Source organism: Loxodonta africana, chromosome 4 (assembly GCF_030014295.1).
Source record: "Loxodonta africana isolate mLoxAfr1 chromosome 4, mLoxAfr1.hap2, whole genome shotgun sequence".
Lineage (NCBI taxonomy): Eukaryota > Metazoa > Chordata > Mammalia > Proboscidea > Elephantidae > Loxodonta > Loxodonta africana.
The window spans coordinates 74,666,591-74,684,766 of NC_087345.1; the positions used below are offsets into that span (position 1 = coordinate 74,666,591).

General features: G+C 35.8%; 1 protein-coding gene across 7 annotated transcripts in view; it reads right to left on the reverse strand.

Annotated features, from left to right (window-relative positions):
• The window catches only part of USP15 (ubiquitin specific peptidase 15), a 139,238-nt gene that overhangs the window by 65,391 nt on the left and 55,671 nt on the right, over positions 1-18,176 (reverse strand). For all 7 annotated transcript variants that reach the window (XM_064283946.1, XM_003405173.4, XM_010598440.3 and 4 more), the window contains exons 5-6: positions 8,978-9,123; positions 4,407-4,468 (exon numbers count right to left, since the gene is read on the reverse strand). In XM_064283946.1, coding sequence (XP_064140016.1) covers positions 4,407-4,468; positions 8,978-9,123 — 208 coding nt within the window. The remainder of the gene's footprint in view (positions 1-4,406; positions 4,469-8,977; positions 9,124-18,176) is intronic.

An 18,176-nucleotide genomic window follows, 5' to 3' on the forward strand; every position in this document is an offset into this window, starting at 1 on the left:
ATTCCTCTGAGAAATATACCTGTAACTATGAATGCTAGGTCAGAAGGCATGAAGTATTCCTGATTTAATTATTATACTGAGTGACTTACAGAATGGAGTTCCTAGTTTATATACTCTCACCATCAGTGTATAAGACTTCTCCTACATCCTACTCAACACTTGGTATTAGCGACCTTTAAAACTTTTGCTATTGTGATGTATGGATGGTTGTAACTCATTTTTTCTTAAATTTCACTTTTCTAAATACTATGAGTTTTTACATCTCCTCATCTACCTATCAGCTCTTGGGCTTCGCATTCTGTAAAGTTGTCTATTCATATTCTTTGCCTATTTTTTTCAGTTTTTTTGTTTCTCTTAGTTTACAGCAATTTCCTGTACACTACAGGTATTATTCCACTGTAGGTTTTTGATGTTCACAGCTGACATTTGACTTTTAACTTTATATATGGTTCCTTTAAAAGAAAGCCTTAATTTTGATTTAATCAAATCCACTAAGCTCACATAGTATGTTCTGTGATCCTTATGACACAGGTATTCTCCAAAATTTCTTCTATTAGCTTTATAGCTTTATCTTTCTTATTAGGGTCTTTAATCCTTCTGGAGTTTGCCTTTGTATGCAATATGTAATGTAGTCAGTCACTCAGCCTTTTTTTCCTCCAAATATCTACTTTTCCTAATAAAATCTATGTATGTATCCTGCTTTAACCTACGTGTTCCTCACTACCTAGTGGTGTCACTTATCATATATCAAGTTCCCAAATATATATGAGTCTTTCTGAACTCACTATTCCAGTCTATTTACTTTTGTTTGCTAACATCAGAAATGATTTTATTACTATGGCTTTGTAGTAAGTCTCACTATCTGGCAGGTCAAGAGTGCTCCTCTTTACTCTTCTTTTTAAAAACGGACATAGCTAACTCTGGATCTTTGTTAGTATAAATTAATTGTAGAAAGAGTCTGTCAGGTTTCTAAAAAAAAAAAATCAAGTTAGATATTTGAATGGGAGGCACTGACATGATAGAGAAAACAGGTATTGCTATGGTAAGTGATAGAGTCCATGAGCTTCTTTTGTCTTTTAATAAAGTTAAAATTTTTTCCCATAAAATTTGTAAGCATTCTTTTTTTTTTTTAACTTTTATTGAGCTTCAAGTGAACGTTTACAAATCAAGTCACACTGTCACATATAAGTTTATATACACCTTACTCCGTACTCCCACTTGCTCTCAGCCCTTCCAGTCTCTCCTTTCGTGACAATTTTGCCAGCTTCCAACTCTCTCTATCCTCCCATCCCCCCTCCAGACAGGAGATGCCAACACAGTCTCAAGTGTCCACCTGATATAAATAGCTCACTCTTCATCAGCATCTCTCTCCTACCTACTGTCCAGTCCCTTTCACGTCTGATGAGTTGTCTTCGGGAATGGTTCCTGTCCTGGGCCAACAGAAGGTTTGGGGACCATGATCGCCGGGATTCCTCTAGTCTCAGTCAGACCATTAAGTATGGTCTTTTTGTGAGAATTTGGGGTTTGCATCCCACTGATCTCCTGCTCCCTCAGGGGTTCTCTGTTGTGCTCCCTGTCAGGGCAGTCATCAGTTGTGGCTGGGCACCAACTAGTTCTGGTCTCAGGATGATGTAGGTCTCTGGATCATGTGGCCCTTTCTGTCTCTTGGGCTCTTAGTTATCGTGTGATCTTGGTGTTCTTCATTCTCCTTTGATCCAGGTGGGTTGAGACCAATTGATGCATCTTAGATGGCTGCTTGTTAGCATTTAAGACCCCATATGCCACATTTCAAAGTGGGATGCAGAATGTTTTCATAATAGAATTATTTTGCCAATTGACTTAGAAGTCCCCTTAAACCATGGTTCCCAAACCCCCGCCCTTGCTCTGCTGACCTTTGAAGCATTCAGTTTATCTCGGAAACTTCTTTGCTTTTGGTCCAGTCCAGTTGAGCTGACCTTCCATGTATTGAGTATTGTCCTTCCCTTCACCTAAAGCAGTTCTTACCTACTAATTAATCAGTAAAAAACCCTCTCCCACCCTCCCTCCCTCCCCTCCTCGTAACCACAAAAGTATGTGTTCTTCTCAGTTTATACTATTTCTCAAGATCTTATAATAGTGGTCTTATACATGTAAGCATTCTTAATTAGGTTAATTTTGTTATACTATTTTCTAAGCAGGTTACTAATGGCATATACCAAGGGTTGAAAATCTATAGCTCACAGGTCAGATCTGGGGCACCATCTGTTTTTGTAAATAAAGTTTTATTGATACACAGTCATGTCCACTTGTTGATATATTATGTTTGGCTATTTTCATGTTATAGTAGCAGAAGTGTAGCTGTGAAAGAGACCATATGGTCTGCAAAGCCAAAAATATTTACTAGAAAAAATTTGCTGATCCTTGGGTAGAGAAAGAAAACTGTTTTTAGATTTTTAGAAATTAATCTTATATTGGACAATCTTGCTCAATTTTCTCATTACTTCTAGTAGTTTGTTGATTGCTTATAGGTTTTATGTAGATGATTGTATCATATGCAAACAGTGGGTTTTATCTTTTTTTCCTTATCTTGCATTCTTAATTGGGTTACATTTGAAATTTCTCAATTAAATACAATGTTTGCTACAAATTTTGAGTATACAAACTTTATCAAGTTAGGAGAATTCTTTCATTCTTAGTCTTCTGAAAATCTTTTCACACATGGGTGTAATTATCATGAAAAAAATTTTTTTGTATTCTAATAAATTATCATTTGGTAATTTTTGACATATTGTTACACAGTATTTCTTATATTTTACAGTGAACTGACACAACTTTTCATCCCTTAATATTTGGGTTATCTACTAAACTAGTAGATTTTGTGAGGGCTGTAACTCTTTGTTATAGTTCTGTGCTTTTCTATCTTAGTACTGTCCTTCACCAGTACTTATTACATGCCTATGGAGTGTTAGGTATTGTATTAAGAAACTGTTTTCTCTTACATAAAGCAAGCGCTTTAGTTGTTTGAGTAAATAAAACTGATATGCTAAAAGACAGGGGAGAAGATAAAAGAAAATATGTAAGTACTTTCAGCTTTTGTGTAAAATTCAGTAATTTTAAGTAGAAAGATTTCTCAATCTTTGGAACTCATGGTACTTCTATATTAACCCACAAGTAACTTTGTAATTTCAAAAATTATTTAAAGATATAGCTAAGTAACAGCAATCTAAACATAAGCTAGAAAAAACAACAGTGGTTCTGATCTAAAATCTAAATGTGAATATTCAAAAGGAAAATGCTCCTAACTAGGAAATCTTCACCAGTCATAAAATCTACGATTCTACCCACATGCTTTTATTACCTTATTCTTATATTAAGTTTTACCATCGTACTGCCTCCAACCAAGTAGGGTAAGAATAAAAATCACCTCCATGTAATTAATACACTTAGGAACATTCTCATAAAAAATTTAAAAGAAAAAATCCCATACGAGATAGAAAGGATAGAGAGTAATACTTTAGTTTTGAAGAAAATTGAGTATCAGATCTTTGTTTTCTTTTATGTGCTAGCTAGCAATTACTAAATTGTTTATAATTTATTGAGTCATTATTTCAAAGATTTAAAAAATAATACCTTTACAATCCCTTATCAGAAAATCTGAAATGTCAAAAGCTCTGAAAGCTTAAAAATTTTTTATAATTCCTTTGGGGCAAGATGTAACCCGAACCTACACAAAAAATCTTTACTTATCCCACTTAGTGTGAATATTTGCTGAGAAAATATTAATGTGGTTGACTATACAGTGCTGTCTTAGGCTCTACAGAAATGTTACAATAATAGGTGGTATATGTGCCACATTACTTCTCAAAAATCTATAAAATCTGAATACTGAAACACAACTGGCTTTAAGTGTTTTCGATAATGGATTATAGACCTGATTATTCTAAAACAGTGAAAAAGATTCCTAATCTTTCTTCCCCTCATTTACTATCAAAAGCAACTCATGCCCCTCTATCTCTGCTTGTGCTTTTATATTCTAAAACACTTATTTAAATAAATAAAAATCTTATTTTCGTATGAAATTCAGTTTGATAAAAAATATTCTCTTAAAACACTTGAAAAAATAAAAAATCTTCAAAAAATTGAATGATATGTTAAGTGATCTGACTGTATTAGATAATATATTCTCATTTATAACATTTATTTATACCATACCTCATTTTAAAAGATTTGAAGTGGAAGCCTTTCTAATTATAACATTAATTTAAGCACAAATTGAGATAACTTCTATATTAAAAATAAAATATTAAAATATAAGGGCATATATTTTTGCAGAATGGGACAATTAGGTTCTATCATTTTAGATTTCAATATCGGACATCAAAGGTCTCAAAATCATACAATAAGCTGTAAAAAGTGGGAGCACTTACTTAGGAGTAGAAGGACCCCTTGGCCATGTTCCATCTTCATTTTTCTGTTCTATCACTAACACCTGCAAATATGACACAATAAAAGAGTGTTTTTCTATAATTCTGAAGTTAAGATAGCTTTAAAAGATTAGCTGAATACACTAAGTAGTTGATTATTTAAAGGACACGACAGACAAGGTGAAGAGGTATTTGCATTTTGGTTCTAAAGGTGGGCAAGGGAGACAAAAAGACCTCAAACAGAAGAAGTCAGTAATGATAATAAGGCAAGGGGGTAAACTATGAAGAAAATCATCTGTTCTATGACTTTAAATATAGGAAAGTGCAATCCAAGCATAAAATACCCAGTATAAAATATAAATTCCCTTAGTTGAGAGAGTACACTTTGTGTCTCTTTGCATTTGTGGCTTGTAACATAATACAGTGCAAGTAACAGATGTCCAGTAAATAACTGCAGTTATTATTAAACTTTCTGATATATGACCTTAGCTAACTATTATGCTAATACTGAAGAACAGTGGCACAATCACAAATTACAGATAATACATAATTTATTTGAGGTTTTGAAATTTGTCTGTACTTATCACTATGTAAATTATAGAATCTTTTAAAATATAAATGATAGGCATGTTTGTGCATTATCAGACTAAAGTTCCCTATTGCAGCATGGTTGAGGCAGAGCTTTCCTTTATTCTAAAACATCCCAGAAGCCGTCTCCAATTTTCTAGTCAAAAAGAGAAGTTTTTCTTCTAGTTTTTCCTATGGGTGAGCTTGTGCAAAGAAGAAAAACTAAGCAAAAATAATTAAATTAGCAAAAGAAATGTGATAATCTTAAGAAGTAAATACCTAAGTTTCATGGAAAAACTATAACATAGGCAATATGATGGGATAAATTCGAGGTATTACAAATTTCAAAGCATTCTATACATTCAGATTCACTACATCTATTTTTCTTAAAGTTGTGATTTTGTAACCTACTCTACATATGCTACATATGCTAGGTAATATATTTTTGTAGGCTGTATGTTTCAGGCCATTTATAAACTGGCATCTGTATCCTAACCATGTAAAACAAAAGCTTTTTTCAGAATACAAGTAACAAACAAAATGCTGATTAAAAAAAAAAAATTCATGGAACTATGCTGTCTAAAGAACATACTAATTATTATAATTGTGCTAAAAAGCAAACTAATATTTTGTACATTCAAAAACCACGTATAATGTATATGTAAGGTATAAAGAATAAGTGCACAGTGTACCTACCACCATCCTGGTTTCTCCCTGGTCACATTTCTCTCCTTCCCTACCACAGACAATTTAACTATTATCCTCACTTTTCTGATCATCATTCTGATAGTCTTCTCATGTGTTCACATAATTTTACAAATTTATAAAACTGAATTCAGTGAAAGATTCTTAAGTCCAGAATAAAGTTTTTCTTGACTGCAACCTTTAACTATGGAGATGTCTCCATACAAACTATAGACACACACATAAATACACACGCACACACACACACACACACACAAACTTTATGGTCATTTGGAAGGCTTAAATCGGTTATAAAACAAGAGATCTTAGGTATTTTCAAAGTTATACATTTAATACTATTGTTTATAGTTTGTCTTTTAAAAAATATCTTTTAAAACTGAAGATTCAAGCAAATATCTTAAGTTTAACTCTACATGTTAATTTCTAGTTAAAAAAAAAAAAAAAACCTTTTGCCATCGAGTCAATTCTGACTCACAGCAACCCTAGTGTGCAGAGTAGAACTGGCTTGCAGTGTTTCCAAGAAGTGGCTGGACTTGAACTGCTGACCTTTTGGTTAGCAGCCCAATGCTTAACCACTGTGCCACCAGAGCTCCTAATTCCTGGTAATATTTATAATTAAAAATCCAAGTTTTTACAACCATAGATAATTAATGTTGATGGTTACCAGAGATGTTAAAATTCACTCCTTTATTCAGATGCACCACTTCCTGAATAAAATTTTACTTAAGGTTAAAACTTAAAATGAAAATACCTTTAGAAAGATTTCAAAATTTACTTAAGTTCAACACACAGAGACACAAAAAGGGAAAGAAAAAAGACCACCCATTTGGAGAGGCAAACATTTCAACAACGTATCTTTCATTGCTAATGAATATAAATTTTAATAAAAACTTTTCTTAAAAAAAAAAAAAAAAGGTCCAGGATAGTGTTTAGTTCATTTATAATCAATCAGAAAAGAGTTCTCATAAAATCTGCACAATTTAGTGCTGACTCTTTGAAAACCATACCAAATCAGTTGCTGTTGAGTCGACGCCCACTAATGGCAACCCCATGCCTTGCAGAGTAGAACTGTGCTTCACAGGGTTTCAAGGCTGTGACCTTTCGGAAGCAGACTGCCAGGCCTTTCTTCCAAGGTTGAGCACTTAACTATTTGTGATAAAAAAATTTGTGATACCCAGGGATATTTCAAAGGATTAACTAGCCTTAAAGGATATTTATTCTCCCTCTTACTAAAATAATTTATTCTCTTACCTGCAACCTGACAAATGCCTGCCTATTAAGAACATCAAATTATTTGACTTTTCTAAGCCACATGATGGACAGAATAATATTCATCATGTAGAATCACTGGAAAGATTAAAAGAATTAATTCCGCATTTTTCAAATTGTACTCCTGGAGTTACCTCAAAGCCTGTTGGATGGTGACCAAGGAGACAGGTATGTCTATTGGAAGACAGAGGAGGGAGCTGACTGGCTGGGGAGAGGAGTGTTGGCTCACAGGTAGAGTTCCAAGGTCCTTACTCCAATAGAATTGTGCTCCATAGAGTATTCAATGCCTGATTTTTGGGGGGCAGGAAGCAGATTGCCAGGCCTTTCTTCTGAGGTGCATCCAGATGGACTCAAATGTCAACTTTTGGGTTAGGAGTACAGTGTGTTAACTTTTGCACCATCCAGGGACTCCTCAATCAGGGCAACTCAGCTTTTAATTATAATACATATTGGATTTTATAAGAATGAATTTAAGAATATAATGATTAAAATAAGCTTGAAAAGCACTGTTTTTATAGCCTATTACAATGCTTGGCATATAGTATTTAATAAATACTAATTTCCCTAAACCTAGGGAAATTAATACCTTTAATACCCTAAATCTTTTCACAACTCATTATCATATTGATGTCAATAGTAATTTTTAATAAAACTTAACAAAATAAAGGAAAACCTCCATATACTGGTGCACCACGTATTGTGTTAGGTATTAAAAATAAGTAAACACAAAAGTAAAGAGACATAAGAGACACAATCCAACCAAAATATAGACCTCACAGTTTAGCTGGGGAGCTCAATACATAAATAATTTATGTGTATAATGAATTATACAAAGTACATAAAAATAAATGGGGGAAACAACTGTCCCCCAAGTCAAAAAAATCCTGTACTTCAATGGATATTAAAAAAAACAGATCAGGTTGAAGAGATGTGACATTTGCATTGGAATTTGAAGGATGAATCATCTGGCTAGATGATATGGTGGGATGGTTAATTTTGATAGTTAAAAAGGACTTTTTTGCTGGATGGATACAGGAACTGGGAAGAGAGTACACGAGGCAGCTGGAACAAAATATGCAAAAGAACAGGAGTATGGAATAGCATAGTATGTTTAGGAACCCATAAGCAGCACTGTTAGAATGTAAGTTATAAGGCAAGGATAATCTGAAGACACTGGAAGACTAGACAAGAGGTCAAACCATGTCTTATATCTTGTGATAAAGATGCCTCATCATTAAGGAGCCAGGAAAGGTTTATGAAAGGGAAAAAATAATGTTTATATAATATTGTAGCAGAAATATGGAAGACTGAATGGACCTGAAAAGACTAGAGGCAGGGAGAGCTGTTAAGAGACTACTGAATGATTAAGACTGGGAATAGAATAGACAGATGAATTCAAGAGATACTTAGAAAGTAAAATCAGTAGAACTTGTTGATTGTGTCTCATCTTCTCCAATCATTTCTTTGGATTATACCACAAAGAAAGACCAAATTAGGGGCTGATACATTATAATAACTACTGCTCATTGCCATCGAGTTGATTCTAACTCATAGCAACCCTATATACATTTTAATAGAGGTTGGCAAAATAAATCCACTAGCCCCCTTGCTTGCTTTTGTAAATAAAGTTTTATTGGAACACAGCCATCCTATTTTTTAATGTACTATCTATAGCTGCTTTCATGCTACTACAATAACATAGTTGCGGTTGCTACAAAGACCATAAGGCTTGAAAGCCAAAAATATTTACAATTCAGTACTTTGCAGAAAAAGTCTGCTAACCTATCTTATAATATTAACAGGTTTTTTGATTGAAAATAATTTCTTTTAAACAAGTAGATTATTCCCAAGCTAAAGGAAGGAAGCAGAAATTATAGCCAGTGACCAAGAGAGATAGGGAAGAGATAACTTAGAAAGAGGAAGCTAGAGACAACAGGATCCATTATATATTATAAAGATACTCATTAAAGTCTGTGAATCCAAAAAGCTTCATGTATAGTATGCTTAAAATAAACAATATTGCTAAACAATACCTGTCCTTGGTATAAACCAGCATCCTGAATGGTGCTATCTGGCTTATTCAGTGGTTCAAATGTGTTACTCATGTATTTGTTCCACAATCTGGTCTCCTTTTCGTCCGGAATATTGAAGATTTTTCTTATTTCCTTTTCAATTGTATCTAGATTTAACGAGGAGAGATATATAAATAAAATATTTTATGATATACCACAAATGACTAAGTGCTCACCAGCATATATAATCCTAAATTTAAAATACTGACAGAATACAAGAACAGATAAATACATAAAGAAGAAGAAAAAAACCCTGATAGGCAGTGTTTAAGACCAAGTGTACTTTTTAAGGAGGGGGGGGGGGTAATTGAAAACCCAAAAGGTAAAAGAGTTCAATTACAAACACTAAAGTATAATTTATGTCATATATGATGAACTTTAACTTTTTACACATTATAAAATCAGTTTATTTCCTGATATGTAAGAGTTAAAAATTAAGAGTATGAATCAGAGATGCTACAGATGGAAAAAACCAAAACCAAACCCGTTGGCATCGAGTTGATTCCGACTCATAGCAACCCTACAAGACAGAGCAGAACTGCCCCATAGAGTCTCCAAGGAGTGCCTGGTGGATTTGAACTGCCAACCTTTTGGTTAGCAGCCATAGCACTTCACCACTATGCCACCAGGGTTTCTGTGTGTGTGTGTGTATGTATACACAAAACTTTTTATTGTAGTATAACATGTACACCGAAAAATACACAAATTTAACCATATAGTGACAAATTCCATGAAGTGGATACACCTAGAAGCTGAGGAAGGGGAATATTTTTAGTCTTTCTATAAAAAATGAATACTTCTCTTTCTGATTACAGAAATAATTCTTGCTCATTGTGAAAAATTCAGAAAATACTGACAAATATAAATCCAATGTCTATCAAAAGGTAGTAACTGTTAACGTTTTATTTTCCTCTTTCAGATATTTTCCTATTAGTACATGCACACTTGTATACATAAACTATTGTACATAAACATATATGGAAATCTCTTCTTCACTCAGTATATATATACACACACACACACACACACACACACACATATACATATATATGGGGGAAGAACATTATAGGCAGAAAAAATAGTAATACAAAGGCCCTGAGATGGAAATATGCTTGGCATGTTTTAGAACAGCATGGCACACCAATGTGGCTGCGGTGGAATGAGTGAGGGGGAAATGAGACAATAAAGTACTCATGTAAAATCATGTAGAATTCTGGGAGCCAAGAAAGTATTTCCTATTTTTTTCTGAATAAGAAGGGAAACCATTGAGGAGTTTTTGAGCAGAGGAGTGGTATAATCTGACTGACATTTTAAATATTCGCTTTTATTGATATGTGGAGAGCAGGCAGCAGGGGGTTAAGGGTGGAAGGGGGTTAAGGCTACTGCAGCAATCTGAACCAGGGCAGTGGCAACAAAATTGATGTTAAGTGGAGAATAGATTCTGAAAGAACTGCTAAGAAGCTATGCTGCTGGATCACAGGTAGGGTGAGAAATAAAAGAATCAGAATGATCCCAAGGTTTCTGGTCTGAGTAACAGGAAGAATACAAGTGCCATCTACTAAGATGGGGAAGAATGACAAGACAGCAGGTTTTAGAGGAGAAAAAGAGGGATCAAGGGTTTAGTTTCATCTAAGTCAATTGGCATAATAAAATCTATTAAGAAAACATTCTACATCCCACTTTGAAGAGTGGTGTCTGGGGTCTTAAATGCTAGCAAGCAGCCATCTAAGATGCATCAATTGGTCTCTACCCACCTGGATCAAAGGAGAATGAAGAATACCAAGGACACAAGGTGATTACAAGCCCAAAAGACAGAAAGGGCCACATGAACCAGAGACCACGTCATCCGGAGACCAGAAGAACTAGATGGTGCTCGGCTATAACTGATGACTGCCCTGACAGGGAACACAACAGAGAACCCCTGAGGGAGCAGGAGAGCAGTGGGATGCAGACCCCAAATTCTCATAAAAAGACCAGGTTTAATGGTCTGACTGAGACTAGAAGGACCCCAGTGGTCATGGCCCCCAGACCTTCTGTTGGCCCAGGACAGGAACCATTCCTGAAGCCAACTCTTCAGACATGGATTGGACTGGACAATGGGTTGGAGAGGGACGCTGGTGAGGAGTGAGCTTCTTGGATCAGGTGGACACTTGAGACTATGTTGGCATCTCCTACCTGGAGGGGAGATGAGACTGTGGAGGGGGTTAGAAGCTGGCGAAATGGACACGAAAAGAGAAAGCGGGCTGTCTCATTAGGGGGAGAGTAACTGGGAGTGTGTAGCAAGGTATATATGGGTTTTTGTGTGAGAGGTTGACTTGATTTGTAAACTTTCACTTAAAGCACAATAAAAATTATTAAAAAAAAAGTTTAGTTTCATACATGTTACATCATGAAATATTACTAGATATACATATAAAGATATGGAATAGTTAAAACTGAAGTTAGGAGAGAGTTGTGGTTAGGAGGTATAAGCATAAAAGACATGCAGGAAGTATTTAAAGTCAGAGAACTGGATGAAAATACCAATGAAAAAGAGAGGACACAAAGCAAGGAGACAGTCTGATTTTTAAAAATTTTTTATTACTGTTGTAAAAATATATACTACTTGCCAATCCAAGATTTTTCACATGTACAACTTAGTGATATCAATTACTGTATTTTATGCAAACAGCAGGCACCTTCTACGTTTGTTTGCCAATTGCTCCCCCTCCTCATGAAGTATTTTTGTAAAAACGTTATGCTAATTTTTTTATAACATGTAAAAAAAACTGGCACAGCAGCACCACTGGCATAGCTCCCTGCAGGGGGAGGGAGCTGTTGGCAAACAAACATAGAAGGTTCACGTTATTTGTGTAAAAACACAGTACATTAATCATGTTGTGCAGCCATCACCAATAATCATTGCCAAATTTTTCATCACCATAAGCAGGAACTCACTGCTGATGTTTTGAGATCAGGTGTATGAGGAGATTTTACAAAAGACTCTAAAACAGCCAGTAAGAAATTGTATCTTGGAAGCCATGTGAGGAGAAAATCTTCCTAGGTGGATATATGGCTCACTATATTAAAATTTGCTGGTAGGTTAAAAATATGGAAGACTTCAAAATTATCACTGGATTTGGCACCATGAAGGTAGAGACCATGACAGAAACAGTACCAAGGAAGCTGTAGTTGTTAGGTGCCCTCTAGTTGATTCTGATCACAGCAACCCAATGAAACACTGCCCAGTCCTGTGTCATTCTCAAAATTTAACTATGTTTAAGCCCATTGTTGCGGCCACTGTCTGAACCCATCTCATTGAGGGATATAGTAGGTTTGAATACCTAATGTAGTGGGCTTGAGAGAATGGACGTAGAGAAGCGGTGGCCAGAAAGCAGGATGCTTGACATTGAAATTTGACAAGTGCAATTACAGATAATGACAAGTCTAGTGTATAACTGTGGGAACAGGTGTCTGAGGTTGGGCGCTGGTCAAGATCACTGGAGTTGAGAATATCAAGGAACTGAGAGCATGTGTATATTTTTCCACATTAATCCCACCATATTAGGCAGGTAATGTAAAGCATACACAGGCAGAAAAATATTAATATAAACAATAGAAATGCAAATGTTTTAAGAAATATTTCTAATACGAACATATAAGAACAAAGTCTGTTAATAAATTTTATAAACATAACTTTTAAATTATAAAGTAGTTTTCAAGAAGTTTTATAAGAAATATTATTTTTTTAGTGGTATTATTAAAGGAAAATAAAGCCAAATTTTATCTGTCTTATTGGAACATGTGCAATGCCCAAATACATCAATTTATGGAAGAAATATTCAAAGGCACAGTACTTTATCTCCGACGTGGTAAATTATCTAGATCCTGCCTATGGCTTCTATAATTTTGATTACTAATCAATGTAGGTGGTTCTAGATGAAATGGAATATTAATTTGGAAACAATAGAAAACGGGTACTTATGTTTCCTCATCTTATTTATATAATTTAAGTATTTTGTATACCTAGCTACTTTGATAATTTTTAATCAAGATTTTTTAAAAGACCACAAAGGAAAAATATATATCCATCTTCTTATTATCCAAAATTCTTTACTGTTTCACAACACACTTCCCTTAGAAAAACAAAATCAGCCCAATTAATACTTCCAAAATGGATATTTCTTTAGCATATACAAATTGTATATGGCAGCAATTAAGAGATGAGGCTCTGCCAAACTGCAACATTTTTTTAAAAATAATTTTTATTGTGCTTTAAGTGAAAATTTACAAATCAAGTCAGTCTCTCACATATAAGCTTATATACACCTTACTCCATACTCCCACTTACTCTCCCCCTGAGTCAGCCCGCTCCCTCCTTCCAGTCTCTCCTTTCGTGATGGTTTTGCCAGTTTCTAACCCTCTCTACCCTCCTATCTCCCCTCCAGACAGGAGATGCCATCACAGTCTCAAGTGTCTACCTGATACAAGTAGCTCATTCTTCATCAGCATCTCTCACCAACCCATTACCCAGTCCCTTCCATGTCTGATGAGTTGTCTTCGGGAATGCTTCCTGTCCTGGGCCAACAGAAGGTTTGGGGACCATGACCGCCGGGATTCTTCTAGACTCAGTCAGACCATTAAGTCTGGTCTTTTTATGAGAATTTGGGGTCTGCATCCCACTGTTCTCCTGCTCCCTCAGGCGTTCTCTGTTGTGCTCCCTGTCAGGGCAGTCATTGGTTGTGGCCGGGCACCATCTAGTTCTTCTGGTCTCAGGATGATGTAAGTCTCTGGTTCATGTGGCCTTTTCTGTCTCTTGGGCTCATAGTTATTGTGTGACCTTGGTATTCTTCATTCTCCTTTGATCCAGGTGGGTTGAGACCAACTGATGCATCTTACGCTTGTTTGCATTTAAGACCCCAGGCTCCACACTTCAAAGTGGGATGCAGAATGTTTTCATAATAGAATTATTGCAAGAACATTCTTTAATGAGATGGAAAAACTAATCATCAACTTCATATGGAAAGGAGAGAGGGCCTGCATAAAAATAGGATTATTGAAGAAGAACAAAGTAGGAAGCCTCACACTTCTCGATATCAGAACCTACTATAGAGCCATGGTAGTCAAAACAGCCTGGCACTGGTATAACAGACACGTAGACCAATAAAACAGAATTGAGAACCCAGAAGTAAATCCATCCACCTATAGAGAGCTAGTCTTCGACAAAGGGTCAAAGTCCATTAAATGGGGAAGAGAAAGTCTCTTTAACAAATTGTGCTGGCAAAACTCAATATCCGTTTGCCGAAAAATGAAACGAGGCCCGTATCTTATACCATACACAAAAACTAACTCAAAACGGATCAAAGACCTAAATGTAAAACCTAAAATTATAAAGATAATGGAAGAAAAAATAGGGCCAAAGCTAGAGGCCCTAATATATGGCATAAATAGAATATCAAACATAACTAAAAACACATAAACAGCAGAAAATAAACTAGACAAATGGGACCTCCTAAAAATTAACACATGCTTCTCAAAAGACTTTGCCAAAAAAATAGAGAGCCTACAGACTGGGAAAAAAAATTTTGGCTATGACATATTCAACAAGGGTCTAATCTCTAAAATTTACAGGAAACTTCAATACCTCAACAGCAAAAAGACAAACAATCCAATTAAAAAGTGGGCAAAGGATGCGAACAGGCACTTTACCAAAGAAGACGTTCAGTGGCTAAAACACATGAAGACATGCTCACAACCGTTAATTAGCCATACAAAAAAAACCAAAACCAAACCTGCTGCTGTGGAGTTGATTCTGACTCAAAGCAACCCTATAGGACAGAGCAGAGCTGCCCCATAGGGTTTCCAAGACTGTAATCTTCAGGGAAGCAGACCTCCACATCTTTCTCCTGCAAAGTGGCTGGTGGATTTGATTCGTTGACCTTTTGGTTAGCATCTGAGCACTTTAACAACTGCACTACCAGAACTCCTTCATTACCCATTACAGAGATACAAATCAAAACTACAATGAGACACCATCTCACCCCAGCAATAATGGCATCAATTAAAAAAACACAAAACAACAAATGCTGATGAGGTTGTGGGGAGACTGGAACTCTTATACACTGCTGGTGGGAATGAAAAATGGTACAACCACTACAGAAAAAGGTATGGCATTTCCTCAAAAACCTAGAAATAGAAATACCATATGATCCAGCAATCCCACTTCCTAGATATATATCCTAGAGAAATAAAAGCTGTGACACAAATATACATACACACATCCATGTTCATTGCAGCATTATTCTTAACAGCAAAAAGATGGAAACAACCTAAGTACCCATCAATGGATGAATAGATATGCACATTGTGGTACATACACAATGGAATACTACGCAATGAAAAAGAATAATGATAAATCCACAAAACATCTCACAACATGGCTGAAATCTGGAGGACATTACACAAAGAGAAGTCAATCATAAAAGGACAAATATTGTAAGAGATCAATATTACAAAAAGTCAAGAAAAGGCTTACATACAGAAAGAAACATTCTTTGATGGTTACCAGGGATGGGGGGGAGGGATGGAAAATTACTAACTAGATATTAGACATGGTTAACTCTGATGAAGCGAAAGGCTATACTTAATAAGGAGAAAGTCAGTACAACATGACCAAGGCAAGGGAAGACACTGAGAGGAATGCAATAAAAGGAACTATGCAGCCCTGGTGGAGAAGTGGTTAAAAGCTAACCAAAAAAGGTCAGCAGTTTGAATTCACCAGCTGTTCCTTGGAAACCCTAGGGACAGTTTTACTCTGTCCTACAGAGCTGGAAACAACTGAACGGCAAGTGGTTTTTTTTTTTAAGGTAAATACTATAACATATACAATCGTGCAACAAAAGTAGTAACAAACAACAATTTACCAGTGGATACATAGGTAGATATGTATGCTGAATAGGTGTGGGAGGGTATATGGGAGTACATCCACATGGATATATATGTTTGGCTGTGGATATTTCTACATACATATTTGTACGGGCTGCGCGTATATTCATATATATAATAGAGCACACAGAGGGCACAGTCATGGAAACTCCCTAGACATAGCCAAACACCTCACGAGACTGAGTTACTGGGCTTGAAAGCTGAGGACCATAGTCTCTGGGACATCTAGGTCAACTGGCATAACATAGTTCATAAAGACAGTGTTCTACACCCTACGTTGCAGAATAATGTCTGAGGTCTTAAAAGCTTACAAACAGCCATTTAAGCAAGGTACAACTATTAACTATTGGTCTCTTTCCATCCGGAACAAAAGAGAGTGAAGAAAACCAAAGACTCAAGGAATTGACTAGTCCAAAAGACTAATGGACCACAGGAACCATAGCCTCCACTAGCCTGAGACCAGAAGAACTAGATGGTACCCAGCTACCACTACCAACCGCTCTGACCAAGATCACAATAGAAGGTCCCAGACAGAGTGGGAAAAAATGTAGAGCAAAATTCAAATTCTTAAAAAAGACCAGACCTATTAGTCCAACAGAGGAACCTCTGAGACCATGGCTCTTACACACTCTTCTAACTAGGAACTGAAGCCACTCCCAGAGATAACCTTCACCCAAACAGACCTGTAAAATAAACAATTACACCTATGAAGAAAGTGCTCCTCAGAACAAACATCTATATGAGAACAAAAGGGGAACATCTGACCAAAAGCAAAGATGAGAAGGCAAGAAAAGCAAATAGAAATGGGGAACTCAGGGTGGTAAAGGGGAGAGTGCTGGCACGTTGTGGGGGTTGCAATCAATGTCACAGAACAATTTATGTATAAATTATTGAATGGGAAACTAATTTACTCTGTAAACCTTTACCTAAAGCACAATAAAAATCAAAACCTGTTGCTGTTCAATCAATGCTGACTCACAGCGACCCTACAGGTCAGTGTAAAACTGCCCCAAAGGGTTTCCAAGCAGCGGTGGTGGATTCGAACTGCTGCCTTTTTGGTTAGCAGTTGAGCTCTTAACCACTGTGCCACCAGGACTCCGAAAGCACAATACAATGTTTAAAAAAAAAAAAAAAAAGATATCAGGTTCTGCACTTTACACCCACAAGGATGGCTGTTACATCAAAAATGGAAATGACAAGTGCTGGCGATAAAGTGGATAAATTGGAATTCTTGTTCGTTGTTGGAAACCCTGGTGGTGTAGTGGTTAAGAGCTACAGCTGCTAACCAAAAGGTCGGCAGTTCAGATCCAACACGTGCTTTTTGGAAACCCTATCGGGCAGTTCTACTCTGCCCTGTATGGTCACTATGAGTCGGAATTGATGGCAATGGGTTTGGTTTTTTTTAATCCATTGTTGGTGGGAATATAAAATGGTGCTGTCACTGTAAAAAAGAGTTTGGAGGCACCTTAAAAAGTTAAATGTGAATTACCATATGACCTAGCAATTGCACTTCTAAATATATATCCCAAAGAATGATAAGCAGAGACTCAAATACTTGCATACTAATGTTTATTGCAACACTATTCAAAACAGTCAAAAGGTAGAAACAACTCAAAAAACCATTAAAAGATGAATGGATAAACAAAATGTGGTATATACATACAATGGAATGTTATTCAGCCATAAAGAAAAATGAAGTTCTGATACATGCTACAACATGGATGAGCCTTGAAACCATTTTGCTGGGTGAAATAAATCTGACACAAAAGGACAACTATTACATGATTCCACTTACATGAAATATCTAGAATAGGTAAATGCATAGAGCCAAAAGTTTATTAGTGGTTCTCAGGGGCTGGGGAGAGGGAAGCATGGGGAATTTTTGCTTAAGGGTACTGAATTTCTGTTTAGGGTGATGAAAAACATTTGGAAATAGATAGTGGTAGTAAATGTACAACATGGTGAATGTAATTAATGTCACTGAACTGTACCCTTAAGATGGGGATAAGGGCTGTTCAGGTTTAAGTAAGAAAATTCTTGCAAAGTGGCTAAAACATAGCACGTGTTCAATAACTATTAACCATGAAGTCTCTTATCCTGATATGATTAATTCTAATTTTTTGAAAATTTTTTACTTAAAAAACAAACTTGCTCTAATACAGACTTTTATACTTTTTAAAACAATAACCTACAACAAGGAGAAAAAACCCTACAATATTTATTAAATTATTTATAA